The sequence below is a fragment of the Nyctereutes procyonoides genome, unplaced genomic scaffold (genome assembly GCF_905146905.1).
Source record: "Nyctereutes procyonoides isolate TBG_1078 unplaced genomic scaffold, NYPRO_anot_genome, whole genome shotgun sequence".
NCBI classification, from domain to species: Eukaryota; Metazoa; Chordata; class Mammalia; order Carnivora; family Canidae; genus Nyctereutes; species Nyctereutes procyonoides.
In genome coordinates this window covers 47304356-47332049 of record NW_026575049.1, presented here as the reverse complement: position 1 = coordinate 47332049, position 27694 = coordinate 47304356, and the positions used below count along the sequence as shown (strand labels likewise).

At 35.6% G+C, this 27694-nt stretch overlaps 1 protein-coding gene across 4 annotated transcripts in view; it reads left to right on the top strand.

The window, feature by feature from the left end:
- The window catches only part of LRPPRC (leucine rich pentatricopeptide repeat containing), a 109219-nt gene that overhangs the window by 39906 nt on the left and 41619 nt on the right, over positions 1–27694 (top strand). For all 4 annotated transcript variants that reach the window (XM_055328717.1, XM_055328716.1, XM_055328715.1 and 1 more), the window contains exons 15-25: positions 9359–9386; positions 11137–11194; positions 12268–12374; positions 12602–12679; positions 13024–13068; positions 13398–13511; positions 14514–14644; positions 15321–15406; positions 16809–17016; positions 26669–26793; positions 27270–27376. In XM_055328717.1, coding sequence (XP_055184692.1) covers positions 9359–9386; positions 11137–11194; positions 12268–12374; positions 12602–12679; positions 13024–13068; positions 13398–13511; positions 14514–14644; positions 15321–15406; positions 16809–17016; positions 26669–26793; positions 27270–27376 — 1087 coding nt within the window. The remainder of the gene's footprint in view (positions 1–9358; positions 9387–11136; positions 11195–12267; positions 12375–12601; positions 12680–13023; positions 13069–13397; positions 13512–14513; positions 14645–15320; positions 15407–16808; positions 17017–26668; positions 26794–27269; positions 27377–27694) is intronic.

Below are 27694 nucleotides of genomic sequence, written 5' to 3'. Positions count from 1 at the left end.
CTGGGAAATTAGGCAACCTAAGTTGTGCTAATTTGGAAAAGTAAATGGCTCTTAATAAAGGCATGTGTATCTTTTTGTTATTATTCTGTGACAGATTTTGTGGCAGCTGTTTGGATGATTAGAACATAAGCTCTGTGTTTGGTTTATTGCACTATCTTCAGTGCCTAGATTAATACCTGGCACATGATCAATGCTGTTGAATTAATTCGGAGGCATTATTTTCTACCTCTGTGTTTAGGCATTCCCTTTAATTCAGCAAGTATTTATTGTGGAGATTGGAGATGGTGGTTGAGATCAGACTGAAATATGGTAAATAACAAAGGAACTTGGCCTTTATTTTGGAGAAAGTAGACAAATTTGTGCAAGGTGGAGGCTTGGCTGAGGTAGATACACATTTAGAATATATTTAAATCTCAAACATGATATTTCTCATTTCTGGATATACAGTTTGGATTTTTAAAAATATATCTTCTCTGTCTCCTTAACATGCTTATTATGCTTTTTTCTTCCTTTTTGACTATATGGAGATATTGTTGATTGAAGTTTTAATGTCTTTGTCTATTAATTCTATCATTTGTGTCACTTCTTGGTCTGTTTTTATTGGTTAGTCTTTTTTGCCTCATTATACATCATACATTTCTGCTTGTTTGTAATTTCTATTTAGATGCCAGATGTGGAATTCATTCTGTTGAATATGGATTTTGTTTTTTTTTTATTCCTTTACATATTTTTGAGCTTTGTTCTGATGTTTTAAGTTTATGATAGTTTTCTTAGTGCTTGCTTTTTTTTTTTTAAGATTTTATTTATTGGGATCCCTGGGTGGCGCAGCGGTTTGGCGCCTGCCTTTGGCCCAGGGCGCGATCCTGGAGACCCGGGATCGAATCCCACGTCAGGCTCCCGGTGTATGGAGCCTGCTTCTCCCTCTGCCTGTGTCTCTGCCTCTCTCTCTCTCACTGTGTGCCTATCATAAATAAATAAAACAAAAAAAAATAATAAAAAAAAGATTTTATTTATTTATTCATGAGACACACACACAGAGAGAGAGAGAGAGAGAGAGAGAGAGAGAGAGAGAAGCAGGCTGCACGCAGGGAGCCCGACACAGGACTCAATCCTGGGTCCCCAGGACCAGGCCTCGGACCAAAGGCAGCGCTAAACCGCCAAGCCACCTGGGCTGCCCTTAGTGCTTGCTTTTATGCTTTGTTAGGCAGGATTAGAATGGTCTTCAGTCTAGAATTATTCCCACTAAATTAATTCAGCCTCACTATTGAAGCAGTATCATTCTGAGTATCCTGCCTGTTAGCCCATGTTTTGTTTTTGTTTTTTGTTTTTCTTTAAGGTTTTTTATTTTTAAGTAATCTCTTATACCCAGTGTGGGCCTCCAACCCACAACCATGAGATCAAGAGTCCCATGCTCCACTGACTAAGCCAGCCAAGCACCCCTAGCCCATATATTTTTGAGATCATTGGGAATGTGAGCTAGTCTAATGCTTGTGTGGGTTTTGGCAGTTGTCTTTTTTTCAGTCTCTGGAAAGGTCTCAGGTAGTTCCCTAGGCTTCAGATTGTTGCCTCACTCCCATGTGATTATAAGTACTCAATGAAAGACTGAGCTGTAGGTCTCCAGAGCTCTTTATCAGGGTCTCTCCTCTCTGTTAGTGTGTGCTATAGCAAGTTGTAACTAGTCCCTCTGGGAAAAGTATTTGAATCTGTGGGTTCTAAAATTATATTATGTTGGTGAATTTTTCTTATTGTAGATATAGAAAAGTTTCAGGCTGTGGTAATTTGGTATTAATCAGAAGAACATGTGCATATTTTGAAGCATTTTTGACTAGAGGTGATTTTTTTCTTTCTTTTGCACCCCTAAAACTTAAAAATTCAGAACAAAATCAGTGTTGTTGCAATCCAGTATCTTAAATATTACAATGTAGTCTTCTTTTAGTTAATGCTAAGTTGAGTAGTATGAGTAGTGTGTGTATTTTAAAATCCCTTTGCGGGGATCCCTGGTTGGCTCAGTGGTTTGGTGTCTGCCTTCGGCCCAGGGCATGATCCTGGAGTCCTGGGATTGAGTCCCACAGCTGGCTCCCTGCATGGAGCCTGCTTCTCCCTCTGCCTGTGTCTCTGCTTCTCTTCTCTGTGTGTCTCTCATGAATAAATAAATAAAATCTTTAAAAATAAAAATAAAAAAATAAAATCTCTTTGCAAAGGGGCACCAAAGTGGCACAATCAGTTAAGTGTTAGACTCTTGGTTTCAACTCAGTTTCAGCTCAGGTCAAAATCTCGGGGTGGTAAGGTCGAGCCCTGGGTTGGGCTCTGGACTCAGTGGAGTTTGAGTTTCTCTCCCTCTCCCACCCTACCTCTCCCTTCCTCTCTCAAATAACTAAATCTTTAAAAACAAACAAACAAACAAAAAACCTCTGCAGGACATTCAGTACAACTATTGAAGCAGTCACCTATCACATGCTTCTCCCGGTCCTGTTGTACTCTAGCAACTTTAGAATTGGTTGAATGAGTAGAAGAAAGCTGAGTATTGATCAGCATTCCCAGTAGAGTTCAGATTAACCGTCTGAGACTCCTGTAAGGATTAACATCTAAGATTCACTTAGTTCTTCCTTAAAAAAAGTCATAGTCATCTGAAATATAAGAAGTTTAGAGCTCTTGAATGAGATATCATAGTCACTTTAGATAATCTTAAGGGAAACTTGAATATGCATTTCACTATCGGAATGCAGTTTTGGAATAGTTATCTACCCTTAGTGTAAACTGTCTCTTAGTGCTAGGTTCAGAGTCCACAAGGTAGTAGTTCCCAGCATGTATTTTGTAACTTCTTGGCCCGGATTAACTTTTAATGCTATCCTACAATATTTTTGAAATACCAACACTATTTTTCTTCATGTCTTTTGAGAGTAGTCTTTGAGTGGTGAGCTAGTCTTTCTGTAAGTTGATAAGCTCAAGATATGAGCATTAATTACCAATCAAGTATATGCCTTCCTGAAGTTTTCCAATTTATTTTTTAAAATATTTTATTTATTTATTTGAGAAGCTCAAGAGCGAGCACAAGCAATGAGAGGGGCAGAGAAAGAGGGAGAAGCAGACTCCCCACTGATCAGGGAACCCAATGTGGGGCTTGATCCCAGGACTCTGGGATCATGATCTGAGATGAAGGCAGATGCTTAACTGACTGAGCCACCCAGGCACCCCAGTTTTCCAATTTATAAATTGCCTGTTAACATATGTTGGCAAAGTCGCCATAGAATAGTATTTAAATTCAATACTGCTTAGTTAGGGTGAGATTATTTAAGATTATTAAGGAATTTTTGCTTCTAAACCTTTTTTTTAAATAAGCCTATTTATAAGAATATTTTCAAGGGCATTTTGGATCTGACTGATTAAGTTAGTAAATTCTTATGTCAGATCCAAGGCAGCTGATATTAAGTATGAGTAAGACTTTGTTCCTAACAATAGTGCTAGCTGAAGAAAGTTCAAATTAGAAAGAGAGCAGTATACATACTATATGTTTTTGAAAACACCACCACCAGAAATATTGAGTCACCTCTAAAAGGCAAATGTTACTGAAACTAGTTCAAAACTTGACTGGGGGTATAACATACCATAAAGATAAGTGCTTTAGAATTGACATGTAGGCATTTAAGTCTTTTTTTGCCACAACAGAGTCTTGTGATAGAAGGAGGGATTCCCTGACTCATGGCAATAACCTGAACTTGGAAAGTGGGACTTTATGCCACTGTGTAATGGTGCTGCTTTTCATATGTTGAACAATATATCAGGTTTCTCACATTAGCCCTATTGAATCCACCAAGTTAAATGCCAGATGGTATGGTCTTCTTTTCAATCAGCCAGTGAGGCTCCCACCTGTGACATTTTATAGGTGGAGGGGAAGTACTTCCTGAACTATAATGTGAGTGCTCAGAAACATTAGCTCTTATTTGTGTGTGCTGGGGCTGGGACCACAGATAATAGGTAAGTCAAGGATGAGCGGGAAACTTCTTTTTGCCAAGTTGTTCATAGGTGGAGATCAGAAAGTAAGAAAGCAACTGCAAACTGGTCTTGATAATTATGTGCATGTGGAGGAGAAGGTACTGTCTCTTCTGCCAAGGTTAAGGGAGGGGTGGATGGGTCAGGACAAGATGTGCAAAGAAAGCACTGAGCTCAGTATCAAGGGATGAGTAAGAATTTGTCCAGGGTGAAGGAAGGGCGTTCCAGGCAAAGGCATTGAGGCCGACAGAACCGTGCATCTGGGGACCTGAAGGTAGACTGGTAAAATGGTAGCCCCAGAAACTGAAATAATGGGAAGAAATAAGGCCAAAAAATGGTAGCCTGGGGCCCTTCAGGAATGATCTCATTCTAACTCATGAGGTTTGGACTTTGAGTCATGGCTCTGAGCCATTGAAAGATAAATGTAATGAAGGAAAGACTGATGGTGGCTATTCAAAGAGGGGAGAAAAGGGTGCAGGTAAGGCATAGATGATGAACAGTTTGTGGGACCTTCTGGGGTGCCTTTGAAATTTCAGGTGCACATACTTAGCCTTTTCTTCTCTTTTTATTAAGTAATCTTTTTGTTCATCATGGGCTCAAACTCATGACCCCTAGATCAAGAGTCACATGCTCTACCAAGAGAGTCCTATGCCCCTACTAAGCCTTTCTGTTTTCTCTTCTGTGAAACAAGGAATTTAAACCTCTACATGCTGGATTGTTTTAAAAGTAAAGGGAAGGAGAATTTCTGAAAGAGATTGAGTAGTGTCAGTGGGAGATTGGCAGAGAATGATCAACAACACAAATCTTAAAATAGTCAAAGGGGACCAGAAGGTGTTAGTTGAATTTTGAGTTGAAATTGGTGGTAATTTTAATGAGAGTACTTTCAGTGGAAGTTTGGGGACAGAAGTCAGATTGCTTTGGATTTAGGAGTGAGCATGCAGTGAAGAAGTGTTGACTATTCTTTTTTTTTTTTTTTAAAGCAGACATTTTATTTATTTATTTTAAATTTTTATTTATTTATGATAGTCACACAGAGAGAGAGAGAGAGAGGCAGAGACACAGGTAGAGGGAGAAGCAGGCTCCACGCACCGGGAGCCCGATGTGGGATTCTATCCTGGGTCTCCAGGATCCCGCCCTGGGCCAAAGGCAGGCGCCAAACCGCTGCGCCACCCAGGGATCCCCGAAGTGTTGACTATTCTTTACAAAAGCTTAGTTTTAAAGGATTCTGTACTTTCTTTTGGAATCTGTTCCGTTTATCCTGAAGGTTCACATTCAAGGTAGGGCTTTTAGTCATTGTCTGTTACTTTAGATACATAAACAGTTTTGAAGTTTTACTTCCATGCCTTCACTGGGTACTTAATGTTGGTTTGAGAACAATTCAATGTCTTAGTATTTTTTATTTTAGGTAAGTTGATATTTAATGGAAGATATGATTAAGTAGCTTTTCTTAGAAAGGAAGCCCAGCTTATTAATGTTGAGAGTTGGAGTAGAGGTTCAAACTTTAAACCAGAGACGGTGTTTGTGTTTTACTGTGGAGTTTTCATTTACAAAAGTAGAACTCCCAAAAGTATTCACCAGCCAACTTCAACAGTTAAGATTTGGCCATCTCGTTTCATTTTTTTCCTCCCCTAGCCCCCCTTCTCCCCCAGGATGGACTGTTTAAATTACAGATCTCTTGTCATATTCTATCTATAAATACTTTAGTATACATCTCAAAACTTATTTAATTTTTTAAAAAAGGTTTATTTATTTGAGAGAGAGCATGCACTTCAAGTTAGGGGAGGGGCAGAAGGTATGAATCTTCAAGTAAGTCCCTGCTGAGCTCGGGTCCATTTCTGAACCCTGAGATCATGACCTGAACCAAAACCAAGAGCTGGATGCTTGACTGAGCCACCCAGGCACCCCTTTTTAAAAATTCATTCATTCATTCATTCATTCATTCATTCATTTGAGAGGGAGAAGGGAGGAGAGGCAGAGGGAGGGAGAGAGAGAGATAACTCAAGCAGATGGGGAACTCAATCTCACTATCCTAAGATCATGCATGACCTGTGCCAAAATCAGGAGTTGACGCTTAACCAACTGAGCCACCCAGGTGCCCCCAGAACTTTTTTTTTTAATAAGTTTTTTTTTTTTTTTTTTTAATTCAGAGAGAGAGAGACACTGAGGCAGAGACACAGGCAGAGGGAGAAGCGGGCTCCATGCAGGGAGCCTGACGCGGGACTTGATCCCGGGTCTCCAGGATCAGACCCCGGGCTGCAGGCAACGCTAAACTGCTGCGCCACCAGGGGTGCCCTATTTTAAATACAACAACATAACCCCTATAATATTGCACCTGATAAAATTAACAGTAATTGGGAAGAGGGATTCATCAGCTTCCCAAAGGGGTCCATGACCAGAAAGCTAACAAACCACTTTAAGTCTTGCCACTTAATATTATTTACTTTTGGGCATTGACACCTTGTTCGCAAACTCTTGATTTCCCTTCTCCTTCCCTCACCCACCCAATTCCTTAGATGTGGTAGGCACCAAGGCTTAAAGTTCCCTGGAATTAAAGCTGTTTTTAGGGCACCTGGGTGGCTCAGTGGTTTAGTGTCTGCCTTTGGCTCATGCCATGATCCTGGGGTCCTGGGATGGAGTCCCACATCAGGATCCCTATGGGCAGCTTGCTTCTTCCTCTGCCTATGTCTCTCTCTTTCTGTGTCTCTCATGAATGAATAAATAAAATCTTTCAAAAATAAAAATAAAGCTATTTCTAACCTGGTCAAAAAAGATACCTAATTTTTTTAAAAATTAATAATAGACTTTTATTGTAGTTTATTGTTCACTGTGTAACATTTTATCCTCATCTCTTGAGTTCCCACTTTTTCACTTACTATTTGACAAAAATTTTTTAAAGTCTGTTTTTCTTTTATTTTTGCGTATAGAAATGTCAAGTAGAGGAGGCTGCTCTGTAGTCAGTAAATGGGTGAGATGAAAACTTGTAACAGTTTAGAGATTGATTTCTGCTACAGCCTTGAGCTATGGTTTTTGGGTCAGTTTATCATTTCTTCTATTAACTGATTTCTTAAGAATTTTTCCCAAATCAAAATAAACACTATAATAAACCTAGGGCTTCATAAACATTTTTTTCCAACCTATAGATAAGAATCCATCTTCTTTTTCAAAGTTTTTTCTTAATGTGCATCAATGGGAAGGATGATCTCATAAGAGGATTCCAGAGGGACATGGAACATGTTTGTATTTTTTAGTTTGAAATAATTATAGAATGACAGAAGTTGCAAAAATGGGTGGAGAGCACATAGGCCCTCTGTGTCCTCCCCCCCCCACTGGTTACGTATTATATAACTGTAATACATTATCAAAATCAGGAATTTTACATTGGTACAATATGTGTGTGTAGTTCCCACATTTATTACATGTATAACTTTGTAACATCCCTGCAGTGAGGATAAAGAAATACTTCATCACTGCACATACCCTCTACCAGCACCATCCCCTATAATCTACCACTTCTTCCACCCTATCCCTAACCTGTGGCACCCACTAATTTGTTTTCCATTTATATATTAATCTCTGTACCCAACATGGGGCTCAAACTTAAAACACTGAGCTCGAGAGTTGCTTGCTTTAGTGATCTGACCCAGTAAAGCACCCCCATTCTGAATATGTTTTCAAAATAAAAATAAGTGCCTTGTTAACTCACTGTACCAAAATTCAGTCCACTCAAAGCTGCCCAACCTCAAGTTTAAAAAGACCTATAAGGCCTCAAAAAGCCTTTAAGGGTACAGATTTAAAAAGGCTTATTGATTTTTTATGGGCATTTTACAATGTAAATGTATATATGTAATATATTTTATAAGTTTTAATTAAATTACATTTACATTATAAAACACTATTAAGACATAATTAATCTTTTTAAAGTAGATGACATCTTTAAATATAGTAGATGACATCTTTAAATATAAAGAGCTTAGACGGTGCGCCTGGTTGGTGCAGTCAAATTCTTGACTCTTGGTTTCAGCTTAGGTTGTGATCTCAGGAGTCCCTTCATTGGGCTCCATGCTCTGCTTGGAATCTGTTTCAGTTTCTCTCTCCCTCTTTCTCTGCCCCCACCTCCTCAACTCCCATGCACATGTGTGCACTCTCTCAAATAAAAATAAATATATCTTAAATATATAGAACTTACAGACATAAAATTTACAAAGCTTAGAAATAGTGTAAGACCAGTGTTCACTGGTTATCTTGTTCTATAAATGGCTTTTCATTTAAATACGAAAACTTTTGGTGAGCCATACATTTTGCTTTCTTTGAAATAATTTCAGATTTACAGAAAATTACAAGAATAGCACAGAGGACTCTTATATGCCCCATTTACTAACTTTTAGCATTTGGCCACATTATCATTATTTATTCTCCATCTATCAATCCATATATATATACACATGTAAAGATAATGATGTTTTTTTTAACTCTTTAGCTAAGGCTGTATGTATCATGACCATTTACCTTTAAATATGGCAGTATGTAATTGTGCAAAACAAGGATATTCTTTTTTCTTTTTAAGATTTTTGTAAAATATTTTATTTATTTTATGGAGTGCACAAATGGGGGAGCAGCAGGTAAAGGGAGAGGGAGAAGCAGGCTCCCCACGGAGCAGGGAGACCTATACAGGGCTTGATCCTAGGACCCCAGGATCATGACCTGAGCTGAAGGCAGATGCTCAACCGCTGAGCCCCCCAGGCATCCCAGTTGTCTTTTGTCTTTAATTTTCTCTAATCTGGAACACTTTTTCAGCTTTTATCTTTTATGACATTAACATTTTGGGGGGGCGACAGGCCCGTTTTTAATAGAATGTCTCTTAGAATGCTTCCCCCTGATTAACTTTAGGTTATACATTACTGCCCGGCATACCACAAGAATGATATTCTGTCCTCAAAGGATGAAGCCTAAAAAACATACAATGTCTATTTGTGTCCCATTAGTGTTGTTAATTTTGATCACCTAGTGAAGATGTTCAATTTCTCCATTATTTAATTTCCATCTTTCCATTACAAGTAATAAGCAGTCTCTACGCAGATGTTTTGAGAATATGTAAGTATCCTGCTCTATCAAACTTGGAACCAAAGATTTAGGGATGGTTCTTAATGATTCTTGTCCAAAATAATCTATTTTATTGGTTCAAAATAAGAGCCAGCCTTTCTAAATTAACTGGTCCTAAAAATTCAACTTAACTTTGGAAACATTTATTTACTTACTTATTTTATGGCTTTGATCTGTATGCATTGCATATGATAATTGCTACTATGTTTCAACTTAAAATGTTTAATAAACACTGTATTTATTTTTAATCCTTTACTGCCCTCTGCAGGTGTATGGATGTAAATCTTTGGAGCAAGGTAAGTCCTCTTAATACTGCAATTCCAAAGAGGATATATAAAAAGCTATTAAGAGCAAAAGTTGTAATAGCTTCATAATTTATGATGTGTTATAAATTAATTAATTGAGAATTTTGAAATTAGTAGTTTTAAAACTGTCTTCGTAGAGCATGAAATTTATTATCAAAGTGATCCTTAGTCCTAAATTCTTTGTAAGGTTTTCAGCTTTTTTGAAGGATAGCTGCTAACATTATTGCAGTGACATTTGATTTACAGATTTAATAACTAATTTAAGACATTATTCATATACATATTTGTGTATCTATATGTGAATGATATATAGATCAATTTTAAATTACTATTTTTTAAAGAAGTTAACTACCTTTGTGCAGGAACTACAATTATCCTTATGCTGAATTGCAAGAAATATTCATAACTAAATAAAATCAATGTACATTATTAACTGGAATTCCCAATTTTTAAAAATCTAAATTCTTAAAAAATCTAAATTTCATTTAATTCTGTTTCACGTATTATACTGCCAAACTGTATAGTCAGTTAAAATTTATGATCATGAAATCTATATTTAGCAGTGAGTTTTTTTGACAAGAAAATTGTTTTATTGGTTATTCATGAAATGTGTTTCTGTTCAAAATTCGGTATTAAATGTAGCTATCTTGGATCTACTGTATGGTTGTAACTTCTGCTAGAATGTATTGCCTACCTTCTATACATGTCTGTTAGTTAAAAAACAGTTTGTAGATGAAAATTGTTTCATTTTGCTTTGTTTTTGAGTACTTTCTACCTTAACTATCCTTTGAATTGCCATTAACTGCAGCATGATTTTCATGGTGGAGTGAAGTGAGATATGGTCAATTTTGCCCAATTTTCTATATTAGCAAATTAATAGTAGTAGAAGTAAGTACATGCTAGGCACTATCTTAAGAGCAAATAAGTTCAGTCGTAGAATAGACATAAAGTAGTTCAGAATTCCTAGCTTATGTCACTTTGGAAAAGAGCCGTTTGTTTCCGTTCTTACTGTCTTTATCCCAAGGATGTATAGTCTAATACTGTGTTCAAAAGTTATAGGTCAGTACTGTAGGTTTTGTAGTCATTTTCATCATAAAATACATATTTGGATTTCTTCAGTTAAAATTTTGCTAGCAGAATTAATGTTGAATAAATGTTGTGTTTGTACAATCAACTGATAGGAATCTGTGAGAACAAGCACATTAGAACTTTTGAGTCCTTTGGTTTTAATGCCATTAAAATACCTGGAAAAATGTCATTGGGAAAAAACTAAAAAAAAAAAATTAAACTATTTAGCAGTCCAGTGTGTTTTACTTTATTATTTCTGTAATACATCATTTGAAAGGAGGAAACTGGTCCAATTTCAATAAGACCAAAAACAACACAATGAGAAATATATTGGCTGATAATTCCTATAAACTATTTCCTGTTTCTTTAAAACAATATATAAACAATATATAAACAAAATATATAAACCTGTTTGGAGGGTTTCTTAGTGACAGTTCATGAAACATTGTAGTTTTCCTTCAACATGGGTTTGTTTTGTTTTTGTTTTTAAAGACAAACCTATTATTTAAAAACGAAACAATTTCCTTGGCTGGTGGGGGTAGTGTTGAATTACTGTGATATAGAATAATACCTTACTGGGAAGAGGCTTTATTATTTCAAGAATTCAATTTCAGATTGTATTTGTTCTTGTTTGCTTCTCTTGCTGCAATGCGTGCATTTTCTGTCTTACCAGATAACAGAACTGTTGTATAAGGATGGACGTTATTGCCAAGAGCCTCCAGGACCAACGGGTAGCGTTTCAATTTCGATGATTGTAACTTATCCACAAATCCATTCTTCTGTGTAATGATGGGCTAGAAGGATTACAGCAGTAAACATTTCCTTTTTGAAAGTGAAATTTGAAAACATTTGGTTATAAATCTTTATATTGATAACCACAACATTTTGAGATCTCTGAGGTGTTTGGTTTTATCATTGTAATTGTTTTACAGACAGGATTGGAGGCTTTTTTCTGTTTGAAAAAAGGAAATGCTTCGTATAGGACTTAGGAAAATAGACTTAAAGACGAGTCATTCTTAGTGTTTGTTATTTTAATGTTTTGCAGGTGTGGCTAATTTTAAATAAAAGAGATCTTTAATCTTTAGGCTTTTCCCCCCCTTAAATGTAATTTATTATCCAAAATAAAGTATTTTGGCATTTAATGATTTTTATTTTCCATATAATAAAGCCTAGAATATATGGTTTTCAAGAAGGTACCCTTCTTGAAAGTTCAGATTTTCTATCCTAGGTATTAACACATGGCCGTATACATTTTATGCTTGAATGCATAGGAAAATTACTGTTGTTACAAAACATCTTTGTTAATCTTGGTTTTTCATTGGCTAATAGGCAGCTCTCCACAGGATTACTGTATCTACTTATTAAAATTATTTAACTTTCTATACTCAACATTTGACAGTTCCTAATTTTATGTGTTCCCTAAATATTGCCCACCAAAAGATTAGTGCAGAAATGTGTACAAGGCATTTATTTATTCTTCCTCCTTGTGATTTGGACAGGAAAGGGGTAAGGCCTTGGGCAGGACCACTTCTGTCACAGAGTGGTGGCAAAAAATAGATTGAAGTAAGATTCAGTACTGAAAAGCTGTCACTCGGTCTGAAAATAATTAATATTCCTTTCACTCACCAGTTAGATATGTGCTCCCAAACCACATAATCTCTATGCCTCAGTGATCAGTGTTGCCATTTCAGAGCCTCTCATCAGGGTGACATCTCACACCAAAATGATTTCTTATAAATTAATCTTGATAACATGACAGTCTCAGTAATTTTAGTGGAATGCTTTCTCTTGTTTTTTTCCACAGAAGCTGTTGGCTATTTTCTTTATAACTTGATTGACAGCATGAGTGACTCAGAGGTACAGGCCAAGGAGGAGCGTTTGAGACAATACTTCCATCAGCTGAAGGAGATGGTACCATTTCATTTTTTGCTATATAATGCCTGTCCTGTCTGACATGTATCTATTAGATTTGAAATTGCTGCTTTTAAGTACAACCAGACCACTTCTCAATGACATACACGAGTTGGAGACTTAAATTATGTCTGAGATAATTTCTGTTAGACAAATTTCAGTTTGGTTGTCTAAAACTCAGGATGTTTTTGTTTTTTTTTTTTCTTTCCTCCTTTCCCTTTGTACAGAATGTAAAAATTACTGAAAATATCTACAGAGGCATTCGTAATCTACTGGATAGCTACCACGTTCCTGAATTGATTAAGGTGTGTGTGAAATAGTAATCAAAATTTTAAAAAATGCTTAATTTATATATAAAAGCATGTTAAAATTGTATTTAGTATGATGCTTCTGGCCAAAAACCGTTTACTTAAATGACAACCATTTAAAGAAGGTTTTTCAATGATGGTTAGTAAATACTGTTTATATATTGAAGAATGTGTTTAAAATATTTATTACAATGGTTAATGAAGTATGAATAGAATTTCTGGAAGATTTTGAAAAGATAGAAAAATAACAAAATGAGCTGAAACTTCTAAATTTCACTTTTGACATTTGCTAATACATTTTTCCATGTGTTTTCTAATTTTAATTTAAATCTCAATTTTAGGATGTTAATATATTGGTTGATAGAGAGAAGATTGACTCTCGAAAAGTAAGTAGGTTCTACATACTATAACCACCACATTTAATTACAGAGAATTCTAACTTGGGTCCTTATGAACCCAGTGGTTCCTAACATTTTTGTCATCTGTATACAACTAAGAAGTTGATAACAGCTGTTTCTCATCTCAGAAAAATCAGCATATCTAAGAAATTTGCATGCGTATCTCAGGAGTTTAAAAAAATCCCTGGAGTCCATCCATGGATCCCCAGATTAATGACCTTGATAGCATTTATACTTCTAGGAAAGGTCAGTTTAAAGGGAAGAATGACAAGGGGCACATTTTCCTTTTGTAGTGAATTACTTTCCTTTTCCTGTAGACTATGCAGCTGCCATCATCTGTTTTGGAGTCTACACTTGAAAAACTAAAAGCTGAAAATCAACCTATAGGAGATGTTTTAAGGCAACTCATACTAGCGCTTTGTTCAGAAGAGGTAACGTTTGTTTAAATATTTCAAATGTGCTATTAAGGTAAAAAATTCTTTATAGATAAAAGTAAGTGAAGCCAAATATATTTATGATTTTCACAATTGATTATTATACGTCATGCATGTGAAAAGTGCAATTAAATGAAAGGTTAACTAATTTCAGCTACACCTTGAATGGCATGTTTTCGGGTTGCTGTAGTTTGTTTACGATAATCTGCAAAGTGAATGATAGTAACAGCCGTGATAGGTTTATCATACATGCCAAATGTCCTTTCAAGCCATGGCTCCGGTCTCTTATATCTAGATTGTCAAGCAACTGATACATGCAGTAGTCATTTGCAAGTCAAATATTACTAGGTTGTTAATGCAGGGATTGAAATTCCATTTTCCTGCTGGAAAAAAGCTCTTTCTGAGATAAAGGGTCTCTTGCCTTTTTTCAGCAAGCGTCCAGCTGTACTTTGTGTTCATTTTAGTGTGTGTCTGCAATTTGTGGTATATCACTAGACTTTTTCAGTTTCTAGTTCAATATGATTTGGTTGTATGCCTGTGTTTTTAGAGGAAAAAAACATAACTGACATTAAGATTATAACATGGTACTGTTGAATTCTAAAACATTTCTTCACTTTAGTTGGATATTAAATTAGACTGTGATTAACTTTGCAATGATATAGTTCTACGTATGGAAATTGGACTGTGAGTAGGGGCTAACTTGGTACATATTTAATTTGGACATCTTTTTTATAATACCTATAGAGCTAAAACATCACATTTGGCACAATTACTTGTTTTTGTATCACATGTAACAAATCTTAAACCCTACATATGTATCTTGCCTGCTTTTTAAAAGGTGAATAAAATGACCAAGGAGAAAAGTGAAGTTAATAACCTGGATCTATTTGTTTTTAAAGTGCTGTTAACTTTTTCTACAGTCTGAATGCTAAACCTAGAGATTTTACATTTTTACTTTTATATCATTTCTTCCTTTTTTACTTCTGTTCTTTATCTTAGAACATGGAAAAAGCTCTTCAATTGAAAGCAAAATATGAATCAGACATGGTTGTTGGTGGCTATGCTGCTTTAATAAATTTGTGCTGTCGACATGGTAATGCAGAAGATGCATTGAACCTGAAACAAGAATTGTGAGTACTCTGCACTGAAGCAAATCATCAGCATTTATGCTGATAGTCTTTGATGGATCATGTAAATTGAGTATTACTCTTTTTAAAAATTATTTTTTGTCAGTGTTTTTGAAATTTCATAATATGACTCCTTTTGATTAATTATGGCTTGTTTTCAGCAAGGATTCATTACTTAAATACAAGACACCCTATTCCTTAAAGCCAAGGGTTTTTTTTTCCCATTGACTACATAAGTGCCTATCACAACAGGGGTGATGGTAATTATTTTACAAAGCCTTAACATTTCCCTTTCTCGACCATAGTATAAACAACATCCTGTCCATTTCTCAGGTATCTTTGTTTCCCATCCTGATAGATTTATTGATTGAAAATATGTCCTTTTGAGTATTTGAATGTTTATGACAAGGTTAGAATCACCTAAAGTGCCATGAAACAAGAGTTCCTAAATTTATATCATTTGCAGATGGGGTGATGCAATATATGGCTAGTGTTTGATTTTTGAATACAATTGTATGTGAATTTGAATATGGCTTCAGAAATAAACCTACCCTGAAATGTAGAGGCATGTGTTAATAATTCAGAACAACTGATGCATTTTTGAGAAGGATAAAATGGCTATTGCAATTTTTTTCACAGTCAACCTTCAACATAATATAAATGTACTTTTAATTTTTAGTGACCGTCTAGATTCATCTGCTGTCCTTGACACCAGCAAGTATGTAGGCCTTGTAAAAGTATTGGGAAAACATGGCAAGCTCCAAGGTAAGCCTCGGCACATAAAGGAAATATGTGATGCAAGTATCTTGCCACTGGAATAACATGTGAATTGATATTAATGGTATATCATGTCCTGCAAAGTGCTTGAACACTTTGCATACAAATTTGCATGTGAATCCATCCAGAGCTGCATGGACAGTGTAGGCCATTAGTTTTAATGGATTGGCAAGCTTGTCATTTACATTTGCACAGCTCAGTGCTTTTTGCATTTCTACAGCTAGTTTTTATTAGCATTGCTGTTTGGATTGAGTTTGAAGATCATGACTTATGGCACAATTTGCTGATATGCCTGCACTAATGGCTTTGTTTTTGCTTAAGAATGTCTGAAAGCTGAACATAAAACTTATAAACATAACCTTTATTTAAGAATATGAATTTTCCAGTAGTTTTTGTCTTAACTTTTAATAACATTAGCAAAAAATATATGGTTTAGTAAGATTTTATTTAGAAGTTTGCAGAGAAAGCCTCACTGATTATATAGCTGATATGCATATTCTAATTTTCTCATTGTTGAGATAATACTAAGCCTAATTACATATACTTCACCATATGTTCTTGTTTGTTTTTTCTTAAATTTCTCATTGGGCTTTATTTTGAAACTTTCTTTTTTAGCCTTCTTCTCTTCCCTTTATTTCTAGAGAAGATCTAAAAAAAATTTTACAGTGAGAAATGCATAGAAAAAAATACTTGATTTGAACATTGGATTTTTTAAAGCAAGTCTTTTTAAGACAAAACTATAAGGATTAGCCTGCTTTTTTAAAATCACTTTTTGTAAAGCGGTCAAAACATTTGTGCAATAATTAAGAACAACATTATAAAAATGCACTTATTCCATATCCTAAAATGTTTGTTTCTGCCTTCCTAATGAAGCTTAATGAACCTAATGTATTAACATGCAGTCTTTTGGAAAGCTTTCATTGGCTCTGCTTGGCTAATTAGTATCGACATAGCAAACAGGCCCTATCGGTATCAGACCATTAGTCTGGCTGTATATACAGTGTAAACACATCTTTATTATCTGGCCTCCTGACAAGCCATCTGCTGAAGAAACAATGATGTGATTTAGCAGATGTTAGCTCTGAACGATAAAAGCATCCATTTAGGAGGATCTTACAGCTATAGGGCAGACCGTACAGGGTTATGTGGTGCAGAGTGGGCACACAGTCCCTATCTATAATTTGTAGTCAAAGTTGCAGGGAAATGATAAAACCATGCTATTGTGGATTTATAATTGTAGTCTCGTTTAGAAATGCAAGTAGTAATTAACTTGAAATCGGCATTATACACTAGAATTTACATTCCTGCTGGGCTTGAAATGCTGTTTTAATAGCAGTTTGTTTTCCCTACATGAAATTACCTAAGGGTCTTTTGTGTTACTTCATTGTAGATGCTATTAACATTCTAAAGGAGATGAAAGAGAAGGATGTTCTTATCAAAGATGCAACACTCTTGTCCTTTTTCCACATCCTAAATGGCGCAGCTTTAAGAGGTGAAACTGAAACAGTGAAACAGTTGCATGAAGCCATCATGACTCTAGGGTTAGCGAAACCATCTACTGCCTTAAGTTCCCCATTGGTCACACTCTATCTGGAAAAGTAAGTTAATTGAATTTTGAATTTAAATGTTGTCATTAAAATAATGAGTCTGATCATTTGGGGATTATACTTTGTCAGTACCTCTGTGCTGCTGTGGAAGCCATGGAGGTTATTAGCCACCGAATAAGGGGACTTCATATGGACTGGGTGACCTTTAAAATGATGAGCTGCCCTGTGGTCCTATGGGTTACTTCTCAATGGAATGGTCTGTGGTGTGATTCTTTTTTTTGTGGGGCATGTGATGATATTAAATGAAATTGAAACCAATTTTTCACAGTTTTGAGCCTTAAGATGTTAATTAATAATATAAGAAGGAAGGATTCTCTGGGGCTTTTGATTATGCATTGTGACTCATTCAGGTAATAATGTAACAGCATCTCTTTGGTGCTCCTTTTCTCCATGTGGTATTTGATTTTAATAGCATATGCCAATACAGTTATTCTAATTTCGAAAAATACTGTAGAAGGTATCTTTGTGCCTTGGGGGAGGAAGATGAATTTGTTGACACAATAAGGTTTACAGAGTTTGAAATTTTTTACATTTGGAATGCTCATGTTGGTGACCAATTTATTTGCAGTGCAGATCATAAAAATCAACCCTACTCTTGTAATGAGTGAAACATTTTAGTAAGACTATTAAGTATTAAGCATCATTATCATCTTGTTTTCTTTTGGCATTTGTTTTCTTTTTTTTTTTTTCTTTTAAGTTTCCTGGATATTTTCTCTTCGTCTTTTTCATGGCTTAATGCAGTTTTTAATCTACATATTTTGTGATTGACATTTTCTGATTTATTTTATTTCCAATGTAGTTAACATACAGAGTTATATTGGTTTCAAGTGTACAATATAGTGATTTCGACACTTCCTTATATTGTTGAGTGCTCATCAAGATAAGTGTGTGGGATTTTTCTGATTTTAGTGAGGATGTGGCCCTGTCAATGCTAGGAGAAAAATAAAAGATACATCTTAGTGGTTCTCATAGTCTTCCCAAATTTCTGGTAGTTTTTCTTCATTTATTAGAGAGTATAATTAATTGACTATAATGAATGGTTTAGTATTAAATTTAAAATGGGGAACAAAAATCCATCTAGGCTCCATGTTAGGAAATGTGGGTATACATATTTATACACACAGAGATACATAACATATATGTTTCATGAAATAATTTCTTTGCCATCCAATCAAAAAACAGTTTATCAAGTTAGATGATTGGCCAGATCTTAACCTCCACAATCTCAGCATTACATCCTTTTAAAGAAATAGAGATTCAAACAATTACTATGTTACTGAGTTCTCATGTTCACAGCCAACTTTATATAGAAATCCTATAATTAATATGCTTCCTACTAGAATATTTTTGATTGTTTGAAAGACCCATCTCCGCAAATTGCATGTGGAGCTCGGCATAGGGATTTGAAAGAATTGGGCCCAGTGCCCAGAAGAATTAGACCCTCCTCCACTACTGGGCAAAAATAAAATAATTAACAATGAAAACGAGGCCATGGTAGAAAAGTATCTTACAAATAGAAATACTTTGAAGACAGAGAAGACACGAAAGTTTTCTAAAAGAGGTCTGCAGATGGGGCTCATGAACCAAGGAGAACTTACCACAGGAAAATGGAAATATCATGAGATTCAGCTGTTAACCTGGAGTATGCTCTGTTTTCTGATTGTACAGAGATTTGTGTGTCTCAGTAAAATTTGACTGTCCTTATTAATTGGTCTAGAGAAACTAAATCAGTATCTTTTTTTGTGTGTGATTTCTTACTACTTTCAGATACATAGAGAAATTATTACCTACTATTTTGATTTGCCCAGTCTTTTTTTTTTTTTTTTTTTTAAAGATTTTATTCATTCATGAGAGACACAGGCAGAGGGAGAAGCAGGCTCCATGCAGGGAGCCTGATGTGGGACTTGATCTGGAGACTCCAGGATCATGCCCTGGGCTGAAGGCAGGTGCTATACCGCTGATCCACCCAGGGATCCCCAATTTGTCCAGTCTTTTTTGCTATCTTGGCTTTGTAGAGATAGTCTCCATAGCCAGATCTTTCAGTTTATCATAATTAAAAGGTTTTGTTGACTCTTTTAGAATCATGAGAATAATAAAGAGGAGATAAAGGAAATTTCATGTTCATAAAATAGCAGAAAACAGTAGTAGCACTTCTAGTCTTGGATAAGTTGGAGGAAAAATTGTCTTTGAAAACTTTTTTCAATTGTGTTTTCCCTGATGGAAGATAACTAATTCAGAATCATGACAAGTACAGTACAAAGATTAGCTACAATAGCCTGCCAAAAAGTCCACATGTATTTGATTTAATTAAATATGTTTAATCTTCAATAATATCACGTAATTGACCTCAGCAGGTATGAGCTCATCTGGAGAATAAGCCTTATTTATTCAGACTTGAGATAAAAGTATGAAATATTTCAGAACATCATACAAAATCTTTGTCTTTTCATTCAAAGAAAAGCATCTTTTTGGAATGCCACTGCAAAGACTCTAAAGAGACTGTCACTTAAAAATTGTTAATTCTGAAACAAATACATGAGATTGGGTTTTTTAGAAAGATGATCTTTAAAATTTAGCAAGATCTTAATTTTGAAACTTATTTTCCCAGCAGTAAATAAAACACAGGAGAAAGTAATACTATGTCAGTTTCTTACTTGGAAAATGAATAAAAAGCTTTATGGGTGTGGAAAATAATAATTTTGTTTCTGTTATTTGCAAAGGGAAATACAAAATAATAACAGGTTTGCAAATTGTAAAGAAGTTGGTAATCTGTTTTTGTATTATCAAAATGGTAATACTTGTATTAAATGGCAAGATATGCAGAGTTCAATAAAACCTTCATGTGTTTCATTTATGTTAGGATTATTTTATAAGCCACATGTCCACATGTAGTCCAAATGAATTTTATTTTAAACATTTTTTTGGTAACTTCTTAAATTTTTTTTTTTAATTGAAATCGTGCATGATTCTGGAAATAATCTGGGTCCTCCATATTAAGGAAGAAAAAAACATGCTTTAAAATAGGTTAAAAGAGCTTTTGATTAGTCCTTATGCTATGGTAAAGGAAAGGAAATTAATAAATCTGGGCCATTAGGTTGAAAAGCATAGAAATTTGTATGATGTAGTTTCAGATGCACTTGTTTTATAGCTTATCCGTTTTGGTTTCATTGCATATGAAAAATATCTGAAGCTGTTTAACTGGATTATTTAGTACAAATGATCAAAGAAGCTTTAATTTCTGCTTTCCATTAAGGACTTTTCTTTGCTGATTTGTGCTATAATCTGTATATGCCCACATGCATTTCATTTAAGTGAATCATGGACTTTGTATATTTAATCCTCCCAGAACTCTTGCTAAATTAATCTTGAGTTCTTCATAAAGGTCACAATTTCTGTAAGATGAACCTATAATAAAAGTTTTAAAACTCACTGTAGCACTTTAAAATGTTATATAAATGGGAAATACACTTTTTAAAATGCTAGTTATTCTGTCATACACACTCCCCTTCAATTTTAGCATCTTCATTTGTACTGGATACTTTTATTATTTATGGGAATGCATGCCTTTTAGAGTAAAACTCTTTATGTGCTGAAAGGAAATTAAGGAGGTTTGGCTCTTTTACTCCATTATTGCAATTAAGAATTTAGCATCATCAGTGCCAAAGGACAAAAGTGGTTCATTTGCCCTAGGGGGACAGGACAGTGATAAGATGATTTTTCGTCAAGGATCATTGGGTCGTAATTAAGTTACATTCATGGCTATTGCTTTTTGAAGGATGATTGGTAAATGACAGGCTTCATGTGCTTAGTACGGACAGTGTTCAGTAGGGTTTTTTCTGCCTCTGTCAGAAAATCCTGTTGAGCCTGATAATGTAAATGTGGCATTTTATTCTGAACAAAAGAGCAGGGAAATGAGCTATCTTGTCTAATCATTCAGTTGTTTAACACCGACTTCCAGTTTAGACTCAATTGGCTGGAAAGCACTTGACATGTGAAGTTAGTGCTGTTCGGAACGCATGTTTGAGTAAATTTTAAAGTAAGTGACAGCTAAATTGTACCTAGGGAAATTACAAAGCCTTCAACACAGTTAATTTTTTGGGGAGGATTAGTTGTAATTGCAACACCAGTCTCCTTGAAGATTCCTCATTTATAGATGATGAACAGAAAAAAAAAAACATTTAGCTCTTTCAAAGGCTGGTTCTCTTAACAGAATAATTTTTACGAAGATGCTGGTTTCTCTTGAATTTGATTGCTCTCCACATGGAACAACTCCTTAAGATTTATAGAATAGTTTGTTTTTAGAGTGTTGAAGTGCTTTTTCCCCTAGTTTTAAACTTTTTTTTCTTCCTTAAACTCCCCCTTTCTCTAGTGATTTCAGATTTTGAGAGCTTTTCAAGTCAGTAATCCCTTTAGGTAAATTGCCACTTCACTAACACTTTATGCATAGTGTTGAAGCACTTTATTCCAATTAAAAAATCAATATTTGTCATTTTTTGTTTAAATTAAGTATGCTCTCTAGGTTGCAAAGTTATTTACTATAAGGAGATTAAGTTTGAAGCTACTGATAGTTGAATAGGTAGTTGTCACTAGTTGTTCTAACAGTATAAGATTGTGTGAAATGCATTTATGACTTTTGCAGTTATGTATAGAAGGAATTTGACTTAGGAGTGCTTTGTTTCCTGGTATCTTTGAGTAGATATTTTTTTGGTCAGTGGATGCCTCCTGTGAATGTATGTCCAGTGTTTATTTTTCTCTCAATGACATGATAGCATATTTTAATTCCATAATAATGATTAAAATGAAAGGTGATATCAGATTTGCCATATGAGCTTCAAGCTTGCCATTTTAGATGTTCCTCCATGAAATAATGCGAAATTAAAGTATATAGGGTCATATTCTCTTAAAAAGTGAATTGGAGATTCTAGAGTTAATTTTAATATGGGCCAATTCCATTCAAATTAATAAATAAAACTCTTTTTAAAGATATATTTATTAGAGAGAGAGCAAACTTGAGAGAGCACAAGCAAGGGGAAGGGCAGAGAGCAAGGGAGAGGAGAGAATCTCAAGCAGATTCTACTGAGTGCAGAGCCTGATGCAAGGCTTGATCTCATGACCCTGAGATCATGACCTGAGCTGAAACCAAGAGTTGGATGCTTAGCCAACTGAGCCAACCAGGTGCCCCCAATAAAACTCTCTTTTAAGTGTTCATATTAGTTACTAGACTCAGCCTATGATATATATGTGTTCTTTTTTTTTTTTTTAAGATTTTATTTATTCATGAGAGACACACACACACACACACACAGAGAAGGAGAGGCAGAGACACAGGCAGAGGGAAAAGCAGGCTCCATGCAGGGAGCCTGATGAGGGACTCGATCCTGGGTCTCCAGGATCAGGCTCTGGGCTGAAGGCAGCGCTAAGCCGCTGAGCCACCTGGGCTGCCCTATATATGTGTTCTTAAAATTCAGAATTACAGAATCTTTTTTCTGTTCTGCCTTCATATTTAGACTCATAGAATTTGATAAAGCTTGTATTTGCATCAATCAAAAAAGTGTTTAAATGCTTATTTATTAGTATATAGTTTCATTCATGAAAATTATGTATTTCATTGAAATATTTGAGGAGTGTCCAGTCGTTGAAAAAAATCATAGTGGGGGGCGGCCAGGGTGGCTCAGTGGTTTAGCGCCGCCTTCAGCCCAGGGCCTGATCCTGGGGACCTGGGATCGAGTCCCACGTCGGGCTCCCTGCATGGAGCCTGCTTCTCCCTCTGCCTGTGTCTCTGTCTCTCTGTCTGTCTGTCTCTCTCTCTGTGTCTCTCATTAATAAGCAAATAAAATCGTTAAAAAAACCATAGTGAGTTTGCCTTTTTGTTTTGTTTTTAGAGATACCAATATGTTACAGAGTTGGTTTTCTTTTAGCATTATTTTTTTTTTTTAATTTATTTATTTATGATAGGCACACAGTGAGAGAGAGAGAGGCAGAGACACAGGCAGAGGGAGAAGCAGGCTCCATGCACCGGGAGCCTGACGTGGGATTCGACCCCGGGTCTCCAGGATCGCACCCTGGGCCAAAGGCAGGCGCCAAACCACTGCGCCACCCAGGGATCCCTTCTTTTAGCATTATTTGAGGTTTGTGAAAGCAGTGGCTAAATTTTTATCAGGAATGGGCTTTTAAAATTTTGTGACACATTTGTACATAAAGCTTTCAGAATTTTGAATACAGACTAAAGCATAGAATCAAAAGTTGTGTTGCATCCAGAATTAATGTAAGATTTCTTCAAAACATTACTGTTATTTTAGAGTAGTGCTTTAAATCTGCTGTAGTGTTTTAACGTAGACAAAGGAAATCATAGAATCATTCTAGGTCACAGAGCCTAGAAGTACACTGTGTGGTAAAGTGCTGTCCCATATCTTGGGTATAAAGCAGTTTCCACCTTTTTCCTTTTGATATTTTGCTGTTCTTACTGATTTTATCTTGCCTAATAAAAGTGGTACTTTCATGTGATGATTTTCTCTGCCGGTGTGAAACATTTGAGTTGATGAATCTAATAAGCTGAAATTCTTAGAACCTCACATTAGAGAATTAGAACTGGAAGGGAGGGCAGCTCCGGTGGCTCAGGGGTTTAGCGCCGCCTTCAGCCCAGGGCGTGATCCTGGATACCTGGGATCATGCACGGAGCCTGCTTCTCCCTCTGCCTGTGTGTCTGCGTCTCTCTCTCTCTCTCTCTCTCATGAATAAATAAATAAATAAAATCTTAAAAAAAAAAAACTGGAAGGGAACACTGGTCCTTGGGTTCAGCCATTGTGATAATCTGCTTTTCCTCACCACTTCTGGAAATTGATCGCATGGCTATAGCCCAGCTGCATATAGTACTTATCAAGTGGGAATGCAATTCAAATGTCCTGTGAGTATTTAACTATTTTCATAGCAGTGTCAATTTAGATACTTCTTCATATTTTTTATTTTTATCACCCAAGGTTTTAAGCGTCAGTAGGAAAGATTAATGATTTCTTCATATTATACAACAGATGGACATTTTTATCTCTTTTTAGTATGACATGATCCAACCATAAGTCAGAATGTAGATGATAGGGATTGAAAAGAATGTACTAATTATTAGTTCATTTCTCCACCCCCCCAGTTCATTAGTTCATTTCTGTTATCAGTCCACTTGTATGAAATGTTTCATTATAGATTTCATTTTCATTTTGTTGGCAACCTGAGAGTAAGTAGTGGTACTTAAAACTACTAACAAATATATGAATTATTTCCATTTTGCTATTCTTGTCTTTTTTGTTGTTGTTCTAAGCATGTATAATCTTCTGAAGCATATATTTGGAGACCAAAGACTATTAACATGTCTCTTTGATTGACAGAACAATTATTCATTCATTTATTGATAGCTTTGACCTAATGTAGGGGAAATACAATTGAGACATACTCTTCTAGTTTGGGAATTGATCTGAAAAAGCAGATCATACTCCCTTAAAAAAAAAATCAGTTTATGTTAGTTGTTCTCTTGAAAATATATTAGTAGTTTTCCATTAGATGGATTTGTAGAAAGCTAATAACCGAACTTGTGTCTGAAGAAAGGGAAATACTGATTATATAAAGGTTTATATCATATGTGGTAGCTACTGTAGCATTTCTCTTGTATGACAGTAATCTAGCCTGCAACATCTACTTGCCGTTTTGAAATTAACCTGTAATTTAGTCTTCACCCCAAATGACAAAAATTCAAATGACTCTGTGGGGTGCCAGAAGATGCACTGTAAACAGGGCTTAGGAAGGGGATAAGGTAGAGAGCTCTGGCAGGATCGGCTCGCTTTCACTGTGTCAGTATTATTGCAGTAAAATTAACACTTCTTCATGGTATTTTCCTTTCAGTACAGCTTAAAATCTTAATCTAGATAAAATAGTAATTCAGTCTCGGGCAACAGAACATTTGTATAATGGACCAAAAAGGGCTTCAAAAGAAGTTTTTAAAATGCTTTCCTTTTTTTGAAAACTATCGCATGTAAGAGCAAGATGTTTTCTCCACAGAACTTGTTATAAACTGTCACTAACCATGCATCCCTTTTTTTTTTATTTCACACTTTTCTTTTAAAAAATATCTTTCATTTCTTTTTCCACATTGCAACACCTTATTAGGTTAAACAAGCAGCAGTATTTTTACTAGAGCATAATGTGTAAGTAGATGTAATCAACTGGAAGTGGCAAGTGGGGAGGCAGTGCCTTCCTCTGTTTACCATGGTATCCTGAGGCTAATCATTGAGTCTCTACATGCCTTAGTTTCCTCATCTATTTAAAAATAAAGGAGGGTGGCATGTAGAATTGGATCACATAATTTCTACAGTTTTTCTGAGGTCTTACATATTTCTCATACTGTCATTTTCCTTTTAAGGGAAAAAGTTTTTGAGGACTCACAAGAATGCATTTCCACACTCTTAAGAGACTCCGACTTAATGAAAGCACCTTTTTCTTTTAATTTATTGCCACAGAAGAGAAATCTTGACTTTACAATGGGAAATAACTTTTTTTTTAAGATTTTATTTTTAAGCAAATTCTGTGCCCAACATGGGGCTCAAACTCAAAATCCTTAGATCAAGAGTCTCTTGCTCCATTGGCTGAGCCAGTCAGGCATCCCTGGAAATAATTTTTAAAAACTTGCCTTCTAATGAGGGTTTTCCTGGAATTCACTGACTTAAGAATGTCCTAGTTTTTGGCCACAATAAGTTTCTGAATATATGAATCTTAATGTTATTTCCTCCTTGCCTGGAGAGGTGGCAGTATGACAAATACAGTGATAAAGTTGAAAGTATTTGAAAATTCCTTGGTAGCTACTGATGGACATTTCATAGTGTTTCCCAAATCTAGAATTATTGAGGACCATGAACACACATAAGAAGTTGGAAATAATATTTGATAGTAGTCTTTGTTTTTAAAAATAATGTATTCTTATAAAGCAACTTAATATATGAAATCAAGGGGTGCTTGGGCGGCTTCGTTGGTTAAGTGTCTGAGCCACCCAGGCACCCCTGAAATCAGATTTTATTTATTATAATCTCAGAGAATGCCTTCATTTATTTGGACTCTTTATTAAGAGTGCTATCTAGGGGCACGCAGGTGGCTCAGTGGGTTAAAATGCATCCATTCTTGGGTAGCCCTGGTGCCTCAGCGGTTTAGCACCGCCTTCAGCCCAGGGTGTGATCCTGGAGACACAGGATCGAGTCCCAGGTTGGGCTCCCTGCATGGAGCCTGCTTCTCCCTCTGCCTGTGTCTCTGCCCCTCCCTCTCTGTGTGTCTCTCATGAATAAATAAAATCTTTAAAAAAAAAAAAAACGCATCCATTCTTGATCTCAACTCAGGTCTTGATCTCAGGGTTGTGACTTTAAGCCCCATACTGGAATCCATGCCCAACTTTTAAAATAAAAAGAGTGCTATTTAGCAAGTGAAATTATGAAAGATGAAGAAGGAGAAATAGGGAACTGCTAATGATGTCTGTACTCAGAACACTTGTTTATACTATATAAGGATTGTTTCTCTCTTTGCCCATTTTGGCTTTTTTAAAGCCCAGTCATGTACATTTTGACTGGTCATTGTGCATCTAGATATACTTTGTTCATATTTTGATGTTTCCAAGGGATGACATAGGTGCTGCTCTTGACATCACCATCGACTGCTATGAAAAGTATAAAGTATTACCAAGGATTCATGATATCTTATGTAAACTGATCGAGAAAGGCGAGACGGATCTAATTCAGAAAGGTTGGTCACCTCCAGTATCTTGCTGTAGTTGTTTTTCTTTCCCCTCTTGCTTTTTTAATCTCAACCCATTACTATGAAGAGAAAAATAAACAGGAAGGGAAGCACATCCAGTGGGGACTTTGTTGTACTTCTTAACTAAAAAGGACAATATCAGTAGATTTTCAGTGCTGTCAATATCCTTGCTTTTAGTAACTATTTGTTTTGCACACTAGCTCCTCTGTTATTTTTTACTCTTATTTCTTGGTGATCTGGGTTTGTGAGTTTTTTCTCCTTCTCCTCACCAGTTCTCTCCAAAGCTAGTCTTAGATACTTAATGTCATAAATGTATGCTGTTAGGTAAGGAATGTGACAGAAAATTGGTTGATACTGGCACTAGTCTGTAAGTTAGTGTAAATATTTCTTTTAAAGTTTCTTTATATTTGTCCAGAACTTCAAGTGATACTGTGTTTCTTTATATTTTTTCTTCTACTCTCTAGCAATGAACTTTGTGAGCCAAGAACAAGGTGAAATGACAATGCTGTATGATCTCTTCTTTGCCTTCCTACAAACAGGAAATTACAAAGAGGCCAAGAAGATCATTGAGGTATGATTTTTAACTACAGTTTTCTAATTGTACAGCTATTTAGACTCTTAATTGGAATATATTGAAGAATTTTAACCTTTAATTACAATTGTTCTGATTCATGTTAATAAAATTCAATCCCAATAATGGGGGTTGGAGGAGGGGCCTGGCCAGCTTCTTTATTGTATATAATTACGGTTCAGAAAAGGCAGCCTGGTTGTATATTGAATTTGTTTCTTCACTTTGTTAAATTCGCTGTTATGTATCAAAACGATATTTGCATATTAAATCTTGGATTGTGGAACAATTAAATTAAACTGGCATTCCTGGGTGTAAAGT